Source organism: Balaenoptera acutorostrata, chromosome 5 (genome assembly GCF_949987535.1).
Source record: "Balaenoptera acutorostrata chromosome 5, mBalAcu1.1, whole genome shotgun sequence".
In the NCBI taxonomy this organism is placed as follows: domain Eukaryota; kingdom Metazoa; phylum Chordata; class Mammalia; order Artiodactyla; family Balaenopteridae; genus Balaenoptera; species Balaenoptera acutorostrata.
This window is the reverse complement of record NC_080068.1, coordinates 91,850,881-91,872,532: the sequence shown is the minus strand read 5'-3', so window position 1 is coordinate 91,872,532 and position 21,652 is coordinate 91,850,881. Positions and strand designations below refer to the sequence as shown.

Genomic DNA, 21,652 nt, shown 5'->3' with positions numbered 1-21,652 from the left:
TTTTAATTTCAGTTATTGTGTTGTTCATCACTGTTTGTTTGCTGTTTAGTTCTTCTAGATCCTTGTTGAATGTTGTATTTTTTCCATTCTGTTTCTGAGATTTTGGATTAGCTTTACTATCATTGGTCTGAATTCTTTTTCAGGTAGGTTGCCTATTTCATCTTCATTTGTTTGGTCTTGTAGGTTTTTACCTTGCTCCTTCGTCTGTAACATATGTTTTTGTCGTTTCTTTTTTTGTTGTTTTTTTTCATGGGTGGGGCTCTATTCCTGTCTTACTGGATGTTTGGCCTGAGGCCTCCAGCACTAGAGTTTGCAGGCAGTTGGATAGAGCCAGCTCTTGGTGCTGAGATGAGGACCTCTGGGAGACCTCATTCTGATTAATATTCCCTGGGGTCTGAGGTTCTGTTAGTCCAGCAGTTTGGACTTGGAGCTCGGGCCCGACCTCTGGCCTGGGAACCAAGATCCCGCAAGCCGTGTGGCATGACAAAAAAAAACAAAAATAAAACAAGGAGCAATATAATAACAAGGAATAGAAAGCAAAATAAAATTAGAAAGCTAAAAAATATATTAGGAAAAATAAAAGTATAATTGAAACAACTGCAACAAGGTAAAATAAAACCACAACAGAAAAAAAGGGGGGGGGGGAGGGAACAAGCCAAAAGCAGCAGAACAATAACAAAGTATAAAGAATAAAATAAAATTAGAAAAGTAAAAGATTTATTAGAAAAAATATATATATAAATGAATTGACAAGGTAAAACAGAACCCCAGTCTAAAAGAGGAAAAAAGAAAAAAAAAAAAAGCTTTGGCTTTGGGGGACGGAACTTAGGCAGGAGTGGAGTTTAAGGTCGGGCGGAGCCTAGGTGGGGTGGGGGGTGACGTTTGAGCCTGGGGCGGGGCCTCTGCTTAGGATCTGCGCCGGGAAGGGGAGAGGCAGCGTCTGCAAAGGAGGGCCTTCTGACTGTGGAGCTCCAGAGTTTGGAGGTGGGGCCCTGGGTGGTGGTGTGTGGGTGGGGTTTAGGCCCAGCACAGTTGGAGGGGGTCTCAGAGGGGGTCTCCGAGTGTGGAGGTGGGGCCCTCGGTGGGGGTGTAGGGGCGGAGCTTGTGTTCTGCATGGCAGGAGGGAGGCTCTGAGGGCAGAGGATTAGGCCCGGGAGCCCAACAGGCTCCCCGGTGCCTAAGTGGACAGGGAAAGTGCTGGCCACATTCCCTTCAGTTCCTCCACGCCCTCCCACCAACGGTCTCCCCCATCCCCACTGGACCCCTAACGATGGGTGGGTCCCTCTGGCTGTAGGAACTCCTCAGAGATGCCGTTCCCATAGGTCTGGCCTTTACTTTTGCTCCCCCTTCCCTCCCTCCTGCTCCCTCAGGACCCACGGCTGGAGGGGGCCTCGGTGGGCAGAGGATCAGGCCTGGGATCTCAGCAGGTTCCCGGGTGCCCAAGTGGGCAGGGGAAAACTGGCCATGCTCCCTTTTGATCCTCTGTCCTCTCAGTGGTCCCACAATTTCCCCCTTCGGGCATAGGATCCCTTCCCCTCCCCCAGCCGCCCCTCGGGCACCAGTGCCATCCTAACTCCACTTCTCATGCCCCTCACTCCCCCCACGCCCCACATCCTACCTGGTTGCTGGGGGTTCCTCCCGTCCCCTTAGGTGTCCATGGTCCCCCACTGTGCCTGGTAGGTGCCCTAGTTGTGCAGAGACAGAAATTCTGCATCCTCCTAGTCTGCCATCTTGACTCCGCCCCACTCCTAGTATGTTAATATTGCCCTGGTTGAGCTCAGCTTTGCTGGTCATCTTGGTAGTCTTATGCAGTTATTAGTTAACAAGATGTTAGGCTGTAGACACAAGACAGATCCTAGTAAGCCTTTTTTTTTAAATTTGCGTGTTTGATATTTTTTTTATCTCACAGAATACCTTTATTATGGCTGTCTAAGTTTATTGTTTTCATGTTTGTATAAGATTTTATAATCTATATAACATAGGGTGTTTGGATTCCTTACTTTAACTTCCTAAAATGTTAAATGCATTTTTATTTTCCTTGGAAAGCTAGTACTTAGGTATTAGTACCTATGTTGAGGTCTGGCAAACACCAGTTTCTTTCTGACTCTAAGCAATTGTGACAAGTAGGAACCTTCTTCTAGAAAAATCTTACAGAATAAGGCAAAATTCCCACTTGGTTCCTGTAGCTCGCTCATCCTCACCCCTGCCCAAACTGTCTGATTCAGATAGATTAGGTAATTTTGAGTCTGAAAAAATGGAGAGCATTAAGATTAGCTTTGGTGGCCCAGATGAGTAAAAGATCACAGCTTTTATACGAAGTAGATCTTTTGTGCTGTGGATGACTGGCCTTGCAAACCAGAGACGTTCACCTTAGCTGTTTCTCTGACATCACTCTTAGCTTTATTTGGGGAAATATAATATGTTAGTTGTTGGGAGAGCCCTCAATGTGTAAGTTTTTGAGGGCTGAAGAACCGGGATAGGGAGAAGGCAGGGTCATTGAAAGAAGCAGAGGGCCAACACTGAAGCGCTCTTGGGTTGCAGCCCTTAACTCACATTGAGGTTATTTATCTGGACTGACAGTCCCTCACTCCCAAAGGAGGGACTCTACACACGTAGTCTTAGCATAAGGCATAAAATAACAAACAGCCTTAGGCCATAAAGAGTTCTGTAGCTATTGGCGTCGCTGATTGGAAAATGTGTTTAAAATATTTAATTACGTGCTTCTCAGAGCCCTAGGATTTCATATTTTCAGAGTTGCATAATCTCCTGAATTTCTGTTGACATTTTCTTTGAAGGAACTTTGCTTATTTGTCCCATAACTTTTAGTAGATAGTAAAAAAGTCACATTTATTATTACATAGAATTTAATTGGCAAGCTTTCTCTTATCTAAATTTGTTTTCTTTTTGTTCCTTTTGGTTTTGATAGATGACTCAAAAAGACATCACATTTGTTGCTGAATTTCTTACTGAACATTTCAATGAGGTAGGAAATTGGTATTTCTATAGTGCTTTTTAAAAAATAATCACAATAAACTGGGATAATGGTAAGAAGTAATCAAATTTAATCCAGTTTAATTGAAGTTCTAAGCAATTATGTATGCTTTTTAAACTATTGAGCTAATTAATGGCAGTACTTATTTATTAAATATAAAGCATATAAATTGAACTTTTGTTTGTATGTGTGTGTTACTATATATAAAAGAGTAACTGCCACCAACAGCTTTCTTAAACAATAGAGTTTTTGGTTTAAATATATAAGATTTTTTTTTTTCTTTAGTGAGTTGACTTAAGAATTAAACTATATTTATTCTTTCTAGGCTCCAGATCTTTATAATCGAAAAGGAAAATATTTTAACGTTGAAAGAGTTGGTCAGGTATGGGCTCTGGATTGAATCTAGTTACTAATTTTTTTATTTTTAAAACTTTAGCAGTGTTAGTCTTTATTATACAAAACTTTTTGAAAGTACTATAATGCCAAATTATATAGTAACCCTTTCCTTTTAGTAAAATCACCAAAGGGTAGCTTTAAACTTTTTCGTCTCAGAACCCTTTTACATTCTTAAAATTATTGAAGACTCCAGAGAGCTTTTATGTGCACTGTATCTATCAGTAGTAGATATTATTGGGTATTAGAAATTAAACAGAATAAAGAATTATTTATCTCTTAATTCATTTAAAAAGAACAAACCCACTTTCCATTACATGTTAATATAAATATTTTTAACGAAAAGTAACTATACTTCACAAAACAAAATTAAGTGAAGAATGGCATTGTTTTATATGTTTGCAAATCTCCTTAATGTCTGGCTTAAGACAAGGCAGCTATATTCTCATATCTGCTTCTGCATTTGATCTATTGTGATGTGTTGTTTTGGTTAAGAAAGCCTGGTTTCACACAGGTGTGTAGTTGGAAAGGGTAAAGTATTTTAATAGCTTTTTAGATAACTGTGAATATTCTTTGATACTACACCAGATCCTGACAAGTGGTAGTATCTTAGGTTAGTTTCAGTATGGAATCTAAATTGCATCAGTGGACTTTTCATATTCTGATTCATTAAAATTCATTCATCTACCTTGCACTTTGGATGGATCTTTTACACTGTGCATGTGATTTTGCCGTATCATGTATTGGTCATTTGGAAAATACTGATTCGCTGAATTACAGCAATCTTCCATATGCTGACGCCTTTCTTCATACAGTATCCAAAAGTCAGATTTTGTTAATGTCATTACCAATCTCATCAGACAATGTTTAACTACTGTGAGGTTGTCAAACACATAGTGGCAGATACAGGTTTTTCCAAAATTTTAAGTTTTGCTTGAATGTTTAAATTTTATCATTGGTAATAAATACTGTCAGTTGTTTTGCTTAAAGTGACAGGATCACTTTCTTTATTTTCAAGAACATATCTGCCAAACACCCAAGAATGAATAATCATAGTTTGTCTGCCAGTCATTCTTTTGAGTGAAAATGGAATTCCATTAATAACAAAGAAGTGCCTGGCCTGACTCACAACTACATTTTCATAAATGCTTTCCCTCATGATAGCTGTCATACTTTGGTATGCAGCAAAAGTGCTTTATTCATACTTCCCAATTCAGTCACTCAGAATATTAAAAAGATTTTGTTGAGATTTAATGAAATTAATCATTTTAATAGCCTCATTAGAGATTAGTGAAACTGTATGTGGCAAAAAGGAATATAGTGACTGCTAGTATGGTTTGGGGCCAGTACTTTGATTCTTGGTGACAGTGCCAGCAGTTTTCTCCACCTGTGCTTTTGACTATCAGGGCAGATGTCATTACAGTGAAAAGGGCAAATAATATATTGATACTATTATAAAAATAGTAATGACCTCATGCATCTCTGAAAGCATCTTGAAGACTCTCAGAGTTGCATGGATCACGCTTTGAGAACTGCTGCCATAGATTAGACTGACAGTTGATACTTTTCAAATTAATTTATAAACTGACATATGTAAGTTTAAAATGTGCTTCCTGAAAATAGAACATGAAATTTAAACTCAATAGTCTCTAAATCTACAGCATTCTAATGTTTGCAGTTCAGTTGCTTGGCATTTAGCAAATTTTGGTCATCTCACAGAATAATGCACTTTCAGAGGACTTGGCAGTAAAACAAAATACGTAGAATAGTGTTAAATATAAACAATTTCGGAGCCTAATGCTTTGGTTTACAAAACTTAAATTTCTAATTCTGTACTTCTAGTACTTGAAAGACGAAGATGATGACCTTGTGTCACCCCCTAACACAGAAGGGAACCAGTGGTATGACTTTCTTCAAAACAGCAGCCACCTTAAAGGTATTTCATGAACCAACATGGATTTTGGCCATGTTTATATTTATTTGAGACCAGTACATCAGCAAGTGTACTTGCTGAATACTTATCTAAGTTCTTTAGATTTATCTTTTGTGTCCATTTTATTTGATTAGAGGAACAGTAAAATAATAACAGTGTATGACATTACCATGTTCAGAAACACTCTGATATTAACTGTGATGTAGTAAGATTGCTTAAGTATTGTCTGTTACAAAAAATATGTATAAAAAATAGGGTATTGGGAAGAAAACTGTAGAGCCTATTAGTTAGAGAAGTCTATTTTGCCAGTAGCTTTTAAGAGCATATAATGCTTTTAACTCCTATAATGATGCATCACTGTATTCTTCTGAGGTTGTATTTTTTTTTTTAATTTACTTGTTATGCCTTTCATTCTCTAGGATGTTGATTTGGTAAAACTTTATTTAGCCAACATTACTGGGAATGCAACACAAAATAGCAACCATTAAATATGTCGAAACGTCTCCATTTTAGATGAAAAGATTTTTAAAGCATCTGTTTCTTTGCTTTCTCAAAGAATAATCTGACCACAGTTTAGCTATTTCTTAGATCCTCAGGGTAATAGCCACATACATGTATTACCTCCTTTAATCTTCACAAGAACCTATGAGGTAGGTACTTGTTATCTTCATTTTACTAGTGAGGAAACTGAAGGTTAGAGAAGGCCCCAAGATGATACAAGGTGGTAAGCGATAGAGCTAGGATTCTGCTAACTTGAGAGCCTGAGTTTTTAACTGGACTCAGTAGTGACCTCTGCTCTGTGTGGTTGCTGTGTATCTGAGTGAGTGAGTGAGTGGGGGGAGGCAGAGAAATCTCAGGCCCAGAACTTTGCTTACTGCTTGATTTAACCCTACAAGCCCAAATTCTTTTTCAGAGCAGGACGTATTTTACATTGCTTGAGAGTCTTAAGATCAATTGAGAGAGATATATTGATGTAAGTTAGCTATTGAATGGAGGAGAAATAAAAGTACAGCTGACTCAGCTCATTTACCATATTTAATCAGGTTGTCCAAGGAGTAAGGAAGGATGCCTGGGGAGGGCTGATGGCAGTGTACCAGCAGGGGTGGCACCTGGACCCTCTCACTGTTGGGCTAATATCCATCCTGGGGACTTCGGGCTAAAAACAGGTTCTACCCTTTTTTCTCCCCACATCTTCTATGGCTGAATAGAAAGGCATAATCTTAGTTACAGGTCTCATGTTTAACTTCAGATTAACTCCATCTCTTAAACGCTTAAGAGTTTGCTAGTATGTGACTTTGGACAAGCTCATTAATCTCCCAGTTTCTTAGTCTAGTATGAAGTAATACCGACTGTCATTATGGAGCTATTAAGAAACCTTTAATGAAACTTCTTCCTAGCACTTTGCAAAAATCAAGTGCTAAATGCTTAGCACACGTAGCTTCCCAGGGGATGTGAGAGAGTTGGTGTTGTTACGTGGGTAAAGGTCGGTGTGCTGGAAGCTGGGCTGCCCGGGCTGAAGTCCTGCTCTGCCACTCCCTGGTGTGTAGCTGAGGGCACGTTGCCTGACCTCTTTGTGCCCCAGTTTTCTCTTCTGTAAAGTGAGGATGATCGGAGCGCCTCCCTCAAAAAGCTGTTGGGAAGATTAAACAAATTAATCTAGATGAAGCACTTAGGATAGTGCCTGGCACGTAGCATATAAGCAGGCAGTATGCATCCGAGCTGTTTTTACTCAAGACACTTGTGACACCAAAATGAGAGGCTTTTTTCCCTCCTGAGACCAATTCTGACACCAACTGGGTGTCCTACAGTTCGATTCTGACACTAACTCTGCAGAGTTACCACCAGACCCCACAGGGTTAGGGCTTAGTCCCACAAGACTGCCCCCACTTCAGAGTTCAGTCACAAGTACTGGGTCCCCAGGTTACCCACATTTCTGTTCCACTTGGCTACAAAGTTGGGGGTTCCCATACTTCAGTTTTAATAATTTGCTAAAATGGCTCACAAAACTCAGAAACACTTAACTTACATCTACCGGTTTATTATAAAGGATACAACTCTGGAATAGCCAAGTGGAAGAGATGCACGGGGCAAGGTATGGGGAGGGGCGTGCAGCTTCCATCCCCTCTCCAGGCGCGCTGCCCTCCCAGCACCTTAATGCATGCATCGACCCAGAGGCCCTCTGCTCTGCCGTTTAGGGGCTGTATGGAGTTTTCATTATGTAGGGGTTAGGGGCCATTGGTGACGGGACTCACGCTAGCTTCTCTCCCCTACCCGCAGGCTGAGGAAGGGGCTGAAAGTTCCAAGCTTCTAATCAAGGCTTGGTCTTTATGGAGACCAGCCCCCATCCTGAAGCTATCTCAGGGCCTCATTAAAACAGAGTATGCTCCTGTCATCCTTATCACTCAGGAAATTCCAAGAGTTTTAAGGAGCTCTGGGCCAGGAACTGGGGACAAAGACCATATATCTCTCTGATACCACAGCATCTGTCACCTGTTGGGAGCTTAAAATGTTAACACGATTAAAGCTCCTTTTATCCAGCATAGCTGGGACATGAGGTGCTGTGAGGGAGGCCTGCAGAGCACAGTGGAAGAGGGTGGGCTTGGGAGTTGGACCTGGGTTTGATTGAGAGGTCTAGCTTCCTAGTCATTCTCACACTGGGCAATTGCCTACACCTCCTAAGCCTCATTTTTTTTTTTAATCAGTAAAATAAAGAGTATGATGCTTAATATATACAGCTATTGTAAACAATAGAAACAACAGGTATAAAAAGAACCTAGCATACTTGGTGTCACTAAATGACAAATTACATATTACTTTCTACTGATAAAGTAGTCTTTTCTAAAGTAAAGAGCTTATTTTCATAGCACCAGTTTCTTGTCTCCTGTTTTTGTTTTCACTATCACACTCTTCCAAAACAAGTGCTGTTGTTATACCATGGTGGTGAAGAAGAGAGAAAAATGAACTTATTTCATTGTATGTCTTATGGTTCCCAAATCACCCCTTTCTTCTTATAGCCAGCAGAAGCATACTGTTGGATTTTGGTGGGAAAAATAAAATATAGAATAACAAGCTTCAAGGACTCAGCTTGTAGTGAGTGTGGTGGCTTTCCGTGGACTGACAGCAGGGGATGGTGCAAGGCAGGAGGCCACGGTCATTTCTAGTGAGCTCGTGCCAAGGCGTAATGAAGTGGCCAGGGAGAATTCCAGCGTCAGATAAGCTGTGTGGGCTGGCTCTAGCAGTAGATTAGTTTCTCCTAGTTATCTAGTTTGTTACAGCTTTTTATTTTTTGTTTTTGTTTCAAACCAGAAAGTCCTTTGCTGTTTCCTTATTATCCTCGAAAATCATTGCATTTTGTGAAAAGGCGGATGGAGAATGTTATTGATCAGTGCTTGCAAAAGCCAGCAGTAAGTTTGAAAGAAACGCTTGTTTTTGTGTAGGAGCAAGAATATCCGCAATATGTGGCTCACTTATGTAAATGATCGTAGTTATTAAGATGAACCATATCAAAATGCTGATATTCAACTATTTTTGACTAACAAAAATGGCAGTTTCATATGGTTCACTCTAATATTTCCTCTTATTGTTGCTTTCTTACATAAATTAAAAAATAAATACATGGTTATTGAACGTGTTGACGTGCTTTAGTATTTTATTTGTGCCCAGAACAAACTTATTATAAAAGGTCTTAGTTACAGAGCTGATGTGTCTTAACTACCGAATGATGGATGATTGATGCTATGAGACTAGAAGAGGTGGTTTCTAACCTGCCATCACTTATCTCCAGGGTCCTTTTCAGCTCAGAACTTTCTCTCTTCCTTACTGTCATGACTGTCATTAAAGTTTCTTGCATGAAGGTTGGTGATATAGATGATTTTGCACTAGACTTAAACAGTGACGATCAGTCACTTTCTGTGAGTATTTATTTTTGTGTATGTACATGCTTTAATTATATTTTTAAATCTTATTTAGGATGTGATTGGAAAATCAATGAATCAAGCAATATGTATTCCATTATATACAGATGCTAGAAGGTAATTCTATTTACCTTTTTGGGTGGTATAATTCAGCAGCCAATTAAAATTTTTCTTACTTTTTTTTTTTCTTTTGTTTTAGTGAGGACTCCACACGTAGATTGTTCAAATTCCCTTTTCTGTAAGTGTCTCTCCCCTATCTCATGTGAATAATACAGTTTTGTTCTATGCATTGGTAGCTAAATAATCATATTTTGACATTAATTTTTTTCCTTAGGTGGAATAATAAAACCTCAAATCTGCATTATCTTCTTTTTACTATTTTAGAAGATTCACTTTATAAAATGTGCATCTTAAGGAGACATACTGATATTTCCCAGTAAGTATTAATCTGAAGTTTGAACCAAGGAGATAAGATTTTATTATTTTTAATCATAAAACATACCGCTTCCCTTCCGTACATTTCAGGTTTTAGTTAAGCTGCCTTATGACTTCAGGCTTGCTAACTTAACTGTTCTGGTCTTTGTTTTCACATTTTTAAGGTGGTAATGCCAAATTAGGAAGCTATATGATCCCTTTTAATTCTAGATTATTTAATTTTGTATTGGTATATAGCTGTTACGTGTAGGATATTTTTAGGGTTAGGAAAAATATAACAGAATAGTCAGGATTATATCTCATCAACTTGTGGAAGTTCAAAATTATATTTTGGCATCCTTATAGAAAGGATTTTTACCTCAGGTTAAGTATGCCTTTCATTAAACAAGAAGCCTTGCATATAGAGACTTCTTTTGAGAATGCAAATAAAAGTTTTGAAAAATAAATAATATTCAGAATGTCACTAGGATCTTAAATGATTTTAAATCTAAACCTGAGGGAAATTTTTTGAAACCAAGATGTAGCCCGAGAGAAATAATTTGGTTGTCCCAAACATCCTTATTTTATAAGGAATCTTGCTACTTTGGTGACTATAAGATTTTAAACTAAGTTGTAATTTTGATGTTAGTTTTATCTGTCAGGGGTTTAAATCAGTTATCAGTATTCTAGAGTGAGTGTAATAGTATTTTGGTCTGGGGTTTGGTGATTAGGTAAATGTACTAACAATCATGTTCTTTCAAGCATATATAGATTATTGCCTATCCAAGTTGTTCTACAAAGTCTCTTCCCCCACCCCCTTTCTTTCTTGAAGATCTGTAAGTAATGGACTAATTGCTATTAAATTTGGGAGCTTCACATATGCCACAACTGAAAAAGTGAGAAGAAGGTAAATCTTGAATCTTGTTTGAGTGAGATGTATATAGAATAAATACAATTATAGGAATATGGTTAGACTCAGTTACAGTGATGATATTCTTAGAAGGCCTTCGTCATTTGCAACTTACGGGGCTGGGTTGGTTATGTATTTTATACTTAGAGGATGATTTGACTTACAGTGAAAGGAAGCTTACTGGCCTGCAGGAATTTTTATAGTGTGCTTTCCTACAGTTAATACTTCTGAGCTCTTTGTCCACTAAGAAAGTAATGTGGTTCCAGGGGCACATGGCTGAAGGTCTTCTTATGACCAGCAGGGGTGTGAGGTGGTGTCCTTCTCACTGGGGTGGGGTTTTCTTAGGGCACAAAGGGTAAGAATACTTGATGTCATCCGGAGGCTTTTGCAAGAGAAAGAACTGACACTAATCCTAAACCAACCTTTTTCTTACTCTTTTCCTTACATAAACGAAGTTCTTTATGATAATGTCTTTGAAGTTGTGTCTTTTCATATGTAAATCTTATTTTTACTTTTCATTCTAGTTAACTCTGTTTATTATATATATGTATATATGTATATATACACACACACACACACACACACACACACATATGTATATACATGGTGTCATTCATGGAATCTCCACAGGCTTAAGGCCTGACCATTGATGTCAAGAGTTTTCTGGAGCTGTGAACCAAGTTCACAGGTTTTTTTTTTTCATGATTATCTATTTTCAGGGCCTAGTTATATTTGTGAGTAATCAGTACAGCAGGTAACTGTGACTTTAGTGTAAACTAATGATATATTTTAAATGTTACTGTATAGAATGTCACTTGATATTTTCATTGTCAGTTTTCTGCTTGGTACCAGTATAATGTTATATATACAGTATTTTCTCAGTCATGATAACATCTTTGATATAACAAAACTTATTTTAATTCTAGCACCTACAGTTGTTTAGATGCACAGTTTTATGATGATGAAACTGTCACAGTAGTTCTTAAAGACACTGTAGGACGTGAAGGAAGAGATAGACTCTTGGTCCAGTTGCCGTTGTCTTTAGTGTATAACAGTGAAGATTCTGCAGAATATCAATTCACTGGGTCTTACTCTACAAGGTAACTTACATTAGTAAGATTGTCTTTCTGATAGAACATTTAAATGTTTTTTTAATGTATATTGTACATTCTGGTTCTTTAGGTATGATAGATAAATAAAGTCAGCTGAGCAGAAATGCTCCTATTTTTTTACTGAAAAAATACTGGCTTCAACAGCTCTTCTGTCAAGAATTATTTGCTGGAACAAGGTGGGGAATTATTTGGTGTGGAGAATGGAACTTCTGTTTTCAAGGATAGCATGACCCCCAGTTTGTAGTAGAATTATTTTAGATTTGCCTTTAGTATTTTCCTTTCAGAATTAGGACCTCAGTAGCCACATAGAGGTTCAAGGTCAGTTCCAAGAGATGGCTTTAGATTGAGATTTAAATAAGCAGATCTCTAATTTTTAAAATGAGTCCATTTGCTTACCTTGAAAGTGAATCAAAAACCTTACTAAGGTTTCTGCCTTAGAAAGGTATTCTGCCTATTTGGAAATGCAGTTTTTTCATAGAATATAGTATCACAGCTTTTTTATACAGTAGCTGGTAGAATTATATTGGAAATGGGAATATTGGTAGAAATCAAACCCTGATACCACCCCTAGTAAACCAGGGGGAACAGCCCCATTTCACTCCTGGGTTGGTTTTCTTCCCTCTCTAGGCTAGATGAGCAGCGTAGCGCTATTCCCACCCGTACCATGCACTTTGAGAAGCACTGGAGATTACTGGAAAGTATGAAAGCACAGTATGTTGCTGGGAATGGTTTTCGCAAAGTGTCCTGTGTGGTAAGTATTAAATTGTTGCAAAGAGTAACAGAAGCAACAGGATCTGTCAGTCCTCTCAGTGCAGACATTTAGTGATGTCAAGCTTTTATTGATTATGAGCATGTAGTGGCCTTAGCTCTTTAGTTCTCTTGTTCTGAGAAAGCTTACTAAGTAATTAATAACAATTTTAGATTTTAGTAATCTTGAAATTGTATGTGGAGATCCTTTTATACAAAATGAAAGCTGAGTTTAGGGATTTTGTTGTAAATTGATGGGAAAATAACTTTCCTATAAAACCACTTTTTTCAGATTTCTGATTTCTAATTTTTTATACATAATGTATTAGTTAAGCCATTTTAAAAGTTCTTTATTTGGCCTTTTCTTTAGTTAAGCTCGAATCTCCGTCATGTGAGAGTATTTGAAATGGACATAGACGATGAATGGGAGCTTGATGAGTCTTCAGATGAAGAGGAGGAGGCCAGTAATAAGCCTGTAAAAATAAAGGAAGAAGTATTGTCTGAGTCGGAAGCAGAGAACCAGCAAGCTGGCACTGCTGCTTTAGCTCCAGAGATGGTCATTAAAGTAGAAAAACTTGACCCTGAGCTAGACTCATGATCTAGCTTGCCATTATTTTGTATGTTCTCTTGTCAGAAAGGACACAGATGATGATCGAAGATGTGTTGGACCACTTAATTTTCTTTGTGAAATAAACAGTAAATTTTATTTTTTTTTATTCTGCGTCATCTTCTTTTAGTGGTGTAGCCACTGTGATAGATTTTCTTTTCACCAAGATTTCTTTTTAATACTGTGTGCAGAACTAGTGTTAAAGAAAATATAAATTGAATGTGAGGAAAGAGTTTAGTCTTTTCTGTCAAAAGGTAGGTATCAGGAATCATTCCTGTGTCAGGAAGAAATTACGTTTAGTCATTCATCACTGGAAGTTTTGATGCATTTAGTATTTTTAAAACGCAGACAACATTTATTCCTGTTTTTCCATCTTCCTCTTCTAGTTCATTTTAGATCTCCAGAATGCTTTCAAAATTATGTATTTATACTGATTTACTGTAATCCTAAATAAGCCAAGAGATGGGTACTATCTTTATGATTTAAATAGCAAAAACATTGCTTGACACCTGCATGATTATCTTTTCTCACTGTTACTTTATTTGAGCTCTGAATTCTTTGAATCACCAGTGTTTAGAAGTGTATTTTTCCTCTGTTTAGAATTGGTCAAGGACATATGTGGCTGGCTGTGTGGTTGGTTCCTTGGGAACATGAGAAATAGGGATCAGCTAAACATAATTTAGCATTAGTGCAAATGAGCGCTTGTTGATTTCCTAATGCTCATTCCTAAAGTAGAATGGTACTGTCATGTGACTTTCAAAGTTTCCATTTCATATATGAATTCTTTTTTTTTTTTTTTGTCTGTGTTGGGTCTTCGTTGCTGTGCGTGGGCTTTCTCTAGTTGCGGCAAGCGGGGGCTACTCTTCGTTGTGGAGTGCAGACTTCTCATTGTGGTGGCTTCTCTTGTTGCAGAGCACGGGCTCTAGGTGTGCAGGCTTCAGTAGTTGTGGCGCACAGCCTTAGTTGCTCCGTGGCATGTGGGATCTTCCTGGACCAGGGCTCGAACCCATGTCCGCATTGGCAGGCGGATTCCTAACCACTGCGCCACCAGGGAAGTCCTATGTGAATTCTAATATCAGTTCACTGGGAAGTAAAAGAATCACTTTTGAAAGCTTTAAATATCTTTAGGCAGCAACATATACTATAACCAGGTAAGTGGGTAACTGCAAGATTGCTGTGTCATTTGTCTGTTTCTTTAATAGGGATCTGTTGTACTTTGATTTTAGGTATGTCACACTTAAGATTCTCGAGGTACCTCAGTTGGACTGATCTTTGTTGGTTTCGAAGGGAAAACTGAAGAGAATCCACTGTTGTGTGCATAAGCTTGGAGATAAGAACTCTCTTCAGAAAACCGACCATGCTAGCCGTCAGCCTTGCACTTAACAGTCCTTAAATACGATTAATATACAGTTTACATAAATGTTTGTTAATGGTTGGTCAGTGTTGATGGCATAGTGCAGAATGCCTTGAATTAACTTCTGTCAGCAAGAAAGGTGAACTGTCAGATGACATTACAGAGAAAGTACAGGTTGTAGGTATGTGGAGCAAATTAGGGTGAATGCGTTGCACAGATATACCACATAACATTTAAATAACTTTGATGGATTTTAGGGACAAATAATTACAGATTGTTCTTAGAATGAATTACAGTCTCAAAATAAGCAGCCAGTTCTTTGTTAGACTAATCTGTCTCATGTGACTTCATTAAATTTATGAAGATTTTTTGATATGTGAATATTTGCTTTCTATGGTTCCAGCATAGGGATAGATTGAAACTGGGACTCCTAGACTCTGCCCTTATCTTGAGCCAGGGATCAGAAATAGTTCTATTGATGTACTAGCTGTCCCTTAACATTGAGTTAAATTAATAATGTGAATCACTCCTACATGCACCCAGTGTTCATAGCAGGAGTGTGTACAATAGCCAAGACATGGAAGCAACCTAAGCTTCCAACAGATGAATGAATAAAGAATATGTATGATACACACACACACACACACACACACACACACACACAGTGGAATATTACTCAGCCATAAAAAGAATGAAATATTGCCATTTACAGCAACATGGATGGACCTAGAGAATATCATAGTAATTGAAGTAAGACAGAGAAAGACAAACATTATATGATATTGCTTATATGTGGAATCTAAAAAATAATACAAATGAATTTATTTATAAAACAGACTCACAGACACAGAAAACAAACTTATGGTTACCAAAGGGAAAGCAGGGGAGGGATAAATTAGGAGTATGGGATTAACAGATAACATACTACTATATATAAAATGTGAAACAAAGACTTACTATATAGCACAGGGAACTATATTCAATATCTTGTAATAAAGGAAAAGAATATGAAAAAATATATATATAACTGAATCACTTTGCTGTACACCAGTAACAAAATATTGTTAATCAATTATACTTCAATTTAAAAAAATGTGAATCATTCCTAATTATAGGAGTATAGTTTTTTCATTAATGCTTTTAATGTGTATGATAAATCACCTATTTCAGAACTGGGTTTGTATTATATCAAAGTGAAAAAGTTTAAACTGATACCTGCATATATCTTTTTTATGTTTTAATAAGTATAAAACAATTTTCTGTTTATCATTGTATTTTTTTTTTTTTTGAAATGGACCTCAGGTTATTTCTCTTTTTTATTTATTTATTTATTTTTTTGGCTGTGTTGGGTCTTCGTTTCTGTGCAAGGGCTTTCTCCAGTTGTGGCAAGCGGGGGCCACTCTTCATCGCGGTGCGCGGGCCTCTCACTGTCGTGGCCTCTCTTGTTGCGGAGCACAGGCTCCAGACGCGCAGGCTCAGTAACTGTGGCTCACGGGCCCAGTCGCTCCGAGGCATGTGGGATCCTCCCAGACCAGGGCTCGAACCCGTGTCCCCTGCATTGGCAGGCAGATTCTCAACCACTGCGCCACCAGGGAAGCCCTATCATTGTATTTTTAGATATGTGCTGTCATTTCCACATCATTAGAAATTTTGCTTTTAATATTTAGAAGCAACCTGATCATTACAGATCATTATCAGATCATACTGATCATTATCACTTTATTTCTAGTATACTTAGCAGCACATGCTGAATTTTAGTTTTGAATTTAGTGAATGACGAGTAAGGTGTGGGGACGTGAGCACCCTGGGCCGTGGGACTCCACCAGTTACTGGCTGTGTGTGGAACTCTGGGTCCTGACCTTTGTACAGTGGGCATAAGTGAGAACCTGTCCCAGGTGTGAGGACTAATGAGGGCTTAGTAGAGCATTGTGGTTGGCATGTAGGAGACACCTGATAGATTAGCACTTCTTAGTACAGTATTCTGTGCTGCTATTTTCTGTGTTAAATTGTGTTAGTGTTTTAGAAATTTAAATAGCCTTTTTTTTTTTTCTCCGTCAGACTTATTGGACTGTGACAATAGTCTTTTTAAGTCTCTGGGTTTCTTTTTTTTTTTCGTTTTACTGTTGACTTTTTTCCAAGATAAAAATTTTACTCTCTAAAAGATGCTAAAACATGTTTTATTCAGAGCATTTGAATATAAATGTGAAGAAAACTCTTAGGGTATAGCCTGAGTTTATGATGCCATAACTAGAGGAGTCTGTATATGTCTGAATTAATCTAAGTTTCCATTCTTGAGGAGGCCCAGCAAGCAGACGTCTGCTCAAAACTTCTAGAGGATGCTATACCTGAAATTATGGTTTGCATGATTTCGCCAGGGGCAAATCAGTTTCTTTGGCACCTCCTGAAGTTGTGACAATTATCTATAGACTGTTTGCATTTTTTAGAATCTATGTTTGACTGTGTGTGTCATCTTTGGTTCTCACTGAGCCGGAGGGAGATGGTACCTAGGATTACACAAAGTCAAGGTCACAAAAACCTTATAATGTGAGAGGAAGATATTAATATTTAGATAATATTAGAGCAGAAAATAGTATTTGAACTCTTAGGAGGAATATTCAGATCAGAAGTTCTCAATTGTTGAAGGGTTAGTGCTAAGAAGTGAATTGTTAATATGGTAGATAATCAATGTTTTTCACTTTCTGAGTGAACTAGAACAGGATTTCCCATGAAGCACAGGCCACCACATAAAAATCACCTGGGCCAGTGATTAAATATGCAAATTTATGGGTGCTTCCACAGGCCTGCTCAGTCAGAATGTGAAGGTGGGGCCCAGGTCTGCATTTTTAACCAACTCACCTGATCTTATGCCCACCGAGGGTAAGAACCAGTATTCTCCACAGAAGCTATTTTTTAGTAATTAGATGTTTAGTGTTTTGTTGTTGTTGTAAGGTTAAAAGCTGTTCCCTTAGATGCATTGAAAATTGATGTATTTTTTTTCTTTAAAAATAACCCTCACTGGTGATGAATTTCAGATGCAAGGTGCTCACACTTCCATTAAGTCTATTTAGATGGCGGTGGACCTAATTGTACCCCAACTCTCTACGTACTACGGCATGTATAAATGAATCCCTTAAGGCCACATTTCAGCCCTAGGAAGGTCTGGTTCAGCCAAGTAATAGATGCTGAGTTGGGTCTCTGTGGGCCATGCGAGTTGGTAATATTCCATTTCAGTTCATAAATGTCACCTTTCCTCAGGTGTGTGCAGTCAGACTGAAGTCACAGTGCCTCTGGACACGAAGTGTGCTGTGTGGTTACTGCTGTACCGATGATAAAACTGTCCCATGACATGACTTAATGACGCTATGTTTACCGGCTTGATAGGTGTTTTAAACGTTTAAGCAAGGAGATAAATCTGTAGTTCATGCCTCCTGCCTCCGACTTCCGATGTTGTCATATTCCCTTAACCAGACTGGATTCCTGATTCCGGTTGCAGAGGGAACATTCTTATTTTAAATTTCCCCACTGTTCAGATGATAAAACTGGGTATTTAGGAGCCCAGCTAGATGTGATTGTCAGCATTGTAAGTGACGCTGCACAACTTTCTAACATTGATAACAGCTTCCTTCCCATTTTCCTTTCCACCGCTTATTCTGTCCTGCCCAATTCTTGCAGGAAGGCATGTGAAGGATTTTTTTAAAAAAAGATTTGGTTTGCTCTCTTGGGGTGCAAAGTCAAGATATCCGCCGGGTGGCAGAATGTGGATAGCCAAGGGGCCAGGGCTATTGTTCTGGGTGCCATTTTCTCCCTGCTGCAGGAGGAACCATCAAGGGAGACTTGGAAAGAGTGACCCACGTGGCAGGAGGAGACCCAGGTAACTGGCTAACGGAAGCCCAATCAGGAGAGCAGTCAGCCTTGTGAAATGCTGCCAAGAAGTGGAGAAAGGGTGTGGTGGAGGATTGGCTGTTACCTCTGAAAAGCTGAAAGTTGGTGGTGGTTGCTTTTCAAATAACCCTCAGTCTCCTTAACATCTTCTCCAAGGCTCTTCAGGCTCTGCCCCTGCACTCTCCCCTCATCTCGGGGCTCTTCCCCCAGCTCACATGGGCTTTCTTTCTGTTTTTCTTGAATGAGCCAAATTCTTTCCTACTCCAGAGCTTTGGGATATGCCCTTTGCTAGGGATGTTGTTTCCTAATCCGTCACAAAGTTAATTCACACTTATTCTTAATTTCTCAGCTCAATGTCTCTTCCTCAGAGAAGCCTACTGTGCTTTTAGGAGTCTCTCTTACCCCTTCCCTTCATATCAGTTGTCACAATTTTGTAGTTACATATTAATTTGGTGCTTAGTATTTTATTGTCTAAATTAAATTATAAACCCTGTAGCATCAGAGTATATGTCCATTTTGCTTGCCTCTCTATACTCAGTATCTGGCATAGTGCCTGGCACATAGTAGGTGCTCAAAATATACTCGATTCAATTATCAAAATATACAGCAAAAGGGACACTGGTTTGAAATATGATAAATTATCCTGAAATCTTAACAACATTGCAGTGTATTGAATTTGTTCACAAATGGGCTGTATTACAAAATTTACAAACTGATTGTTTGACACTCAGATTAGATTTCTCTATAGAAAAACTGTCCTTGTTGGTCCCAGTCTGCACCTACTGAAAATAACAATTATAGATCTGCAAGCTCACCTCTATCCAAATGTCAGCCTTGATTTCCGAATCAGGATTCCCAGTTTTCAGCCTTCACATAATTTTTAAGGCTTTCATTCTTGTGAATTTAGGATAGAGATGATGTATTTAGAAAGATGATTTTTAGTATTAAAAAAAAAGTGGTGACCCTGACAGGAAGTGTTTCAGAGGAGTGCTGGCAGCAGAAGCCCTGTTTGAGTGGGTGTGAAATAGATGTGAAGTGAGCAAGTGGAGACCACAGAAGTAGGCAAGTCTTGAAGAATTTTGCTGCAAGAGGGGAGAGGAACGGAGTGGTGGCCAGAGGGAGACATGGCATCAGGGCTCTTTAAAAAATATGGATGCTGTGAAGGCATATTTCTACAACCATAGGAGTAATCCACGAAAGGGGGAGAAACTGACCATTCTAGAGAAGGGGGGGAATATGTGAGAGCGAAACCCTCGAGAAGGCAAAGAGCTGAGGCCCATTGGTCGGCAGAAGGATCTGCCTTGGGTTGGAGCACGGTGTTCCTTCCACGCACGCTCACAGGAGTGTGTGGGGACAGTTGCTGCTGGGTGGTGGAACTGTGGGTCGTACAACAATTTCCCCCAAGAGGTAAGGTCTCAGCAGAGAGAGATGAGGAGAGGAGATGTGTGAAATCGTTGACCTCCAATGGGAAAGTGAATTTTGCTGAGAAAGTGTTAGCATTGAGGGTCTGCTGGAGATTTGTGGCATAAATTCAAAAAGAGCCCAATTAATGGAATCATTTTCTCCCACTGCTCAGGCGTCGGGTGGATTAGGTGGCACGTTGGGTTTAATCTGGGTTGGGGTTTTGTCAGACCGCTGTGACAAGGCAGAGAGGGATGAGGGGCTTCGAGAAGGTAGTAACGCTGTGACAGGGCCAGTGGGTCAGAAGGTGGAGGGTCATGGGGTTTTGGAATCAGAAGGCTGGGGAGACAGGCGGCGGCCAGAGGGGCCGTTTGCAGTGAGTGGTACCGAGGTGGTGGAGCTGATGAGGACAAGGGTAACTGTGGCCATGGCGGCTGCTGTTGGGAAGGGGAAAATCACTGGGGGTCAGTAGGTCAAGAACTGAGTGCCCGGGGTTTTTGGATGGCTCGTCCATGTGGCTGTTCAAGCTGAGAAAGGAGATGGCAGCAGCCTGGTGGAGAAGGTTACCGTGCGTTGGGTGCTGAGGTCACCAGGGCAGGAGGAGGATGAGGTGACGGCTGTGAGCGGAACGGGAGGGAAAGGAAAAGCTGCCTGTGCTTCCAAGGCTCCCGGGCTTTGAGAGGCCCCGAGGAGGGTCCGTGACTTACGTAAGGTCGCTGAGGAAGTCGTGAGGCAGGAAGTCAAGCCCACGCGGGCTGAGGCGGGGCCGGGCTCCCAAGCCCCACGCCGCCTGCCCGAGAGGAGCTCGAAGCAGAACCCAGGGTTGTAGAGGACCCGGTGCCGGATGAGAATACAACGCCGGCTTGTGAGCACTGCAGTGTTTACCAATCCTGTATCAGCCGTAGATTGGCACTTCCTCCATCTGGGAGATTAAAAGATTAAAGGCCGGCATGGAGGTGGAGGTCAGTTCTGATTTTTAAAGCTGGACTCAGCAGCTCCCCCTGCTGGCTCTGGGGAGTGGTTGTGCACGGTTGCTCTCCTGCCTGATCCTGTCTTGAGTGAAGGGCTTTCTCGGAGACAGTTGTGGGTGGACAGGAGGCGGCCTGGTGTGATGGCCCAGGACAGCGGGGCCGGAGTGAGCCTGCTCGGAGGCCCGGGGCGGGGCCCAGGAGGGGCGGGAGCTGAAGCATCTGTCTCCCAGCGTGGGGCGCGGTTCAGGGCCTCCCCGGGGTTGGGCGCTCTCCTGGGTCGTCCGAAGCATCCCTCAGAGGGGAGCTGCTCTGGCTGTTTGGGGAACCAGGCAGTTCCCAGGCCCCTATGAGGTAGCACTGAGCTTCAGCGGGCTGCTTAGCACGCCCAGGAGGGCCTAGACCCAGCTGGCCATGGGAACCTCGGCATCTGCCAAATTGTACGCGAAAATCCCGAGCGCTCGGGGCCGTGGACATTCTGGGGCCAGGCCAGGCCAGACCTGAGGCTGGTTGTGATCAGAGGCTGGTTGTGAGGCTGGTGTGTCTCTACCTGCACCTGCCGCCACCCATCCCCCTCCTCCTGGTCTGCGTTTGGCTTTTCAGTGTTCTCCTATGCAGAAGTCTGTCATGGAAGAGGAGTCGTGCGGGAGAGCTTGCACGGTGCTTTGTATGCATTATCCCACATAGTTCTCTGAACAGCTCTGCAACAAAGGCATTGCGTTCCTTAGTTTACAGAAAAGAAAAAAAGTTCAGGGAGGTTCCATGTGTCCCAATCACTCAACTAGTCGGTGGCAGGGCCAGGATGCGAAACAGATGATCTGACCCCAGCTAGTAATAATCCCTACAACAACTGAGTACTTAATAAGAGCCGGGCACCATTCCAAGCACATCCCATGAATAATTCATTTAAGCCTCACTCCAGTCCTGCTAGGTAAGTGCTATTATTAGCATCATCCTCATTTCACAGATGAAGAAACTGAGGCACAGGCTAAGTTTTCTTACTTTGTTCATGGGAATTACACGGG

General features: G+C 40.4%; 1 protein-coding gene across 1 annotated transcript in view; it reads left to right on the top strand.

Annotated features, from left to right (window-relative positions):
* Nucleotides 1-13,121, top strand: part of ANAPC4 (anaphase promoting complex subunit 4) — a 41,642-nt gene extending 28,521 nt beyond the window's left edge. Inside the window, exons 19-29 of the mRNA XM_057547207.1 lie at nucleotides 2,927-2,983; nucleotides 3,318-3,374; nucleotides 5,228-5,321; nucleotides 8,625-8,722; nucleotides 9,288-9,349; nucleotides 9,432-9,470; nucleotides 9,567-9,668; nucleotides 10,479-10,553; nucleotides 11,483-11,656; nucleotides 12,296-12,419; nucleotides 12,786-13,121. Of these exons, the coding sequence (XP_057403190.1) occupies nucleotides 2,927-2,983; nucleotides 3,318-3,374; nucleotides 5,228-5,321; nucleotides 8,625-8,722; nucleotides 9,288-9,349; nucleotides 9,432-9,470; nucleotides 9,567-9,668; nucleotides 10,479-10,553; nucleotides 11,483-11,656; nucleotides 12,296-12,419; nucleotides 12,786-13,013 (1,110 nt within the window). The 3' untranslated portion in view covers nucleotides 13,014-13,121. The remainder of the gene's footprint in view (nucleotides 1-2,926; nucleotides 2,984-3,317; nucleotides 3,375-5,227; nucleotides 5,322-8,624; nucleotides 8,723-9,287; nucleotides 9,350-9,431; nucleotides 9,471-9,566; nucleotides 9,669-10,478; nucleotides 10,554-11,482; nucleotides 11,657-12,295; nucleotides 12,420-12,785) is intronic.
* The last annotated feature ends 8,531 nt before the right edge of the window (nucleotides 13,122-21,652 follow it).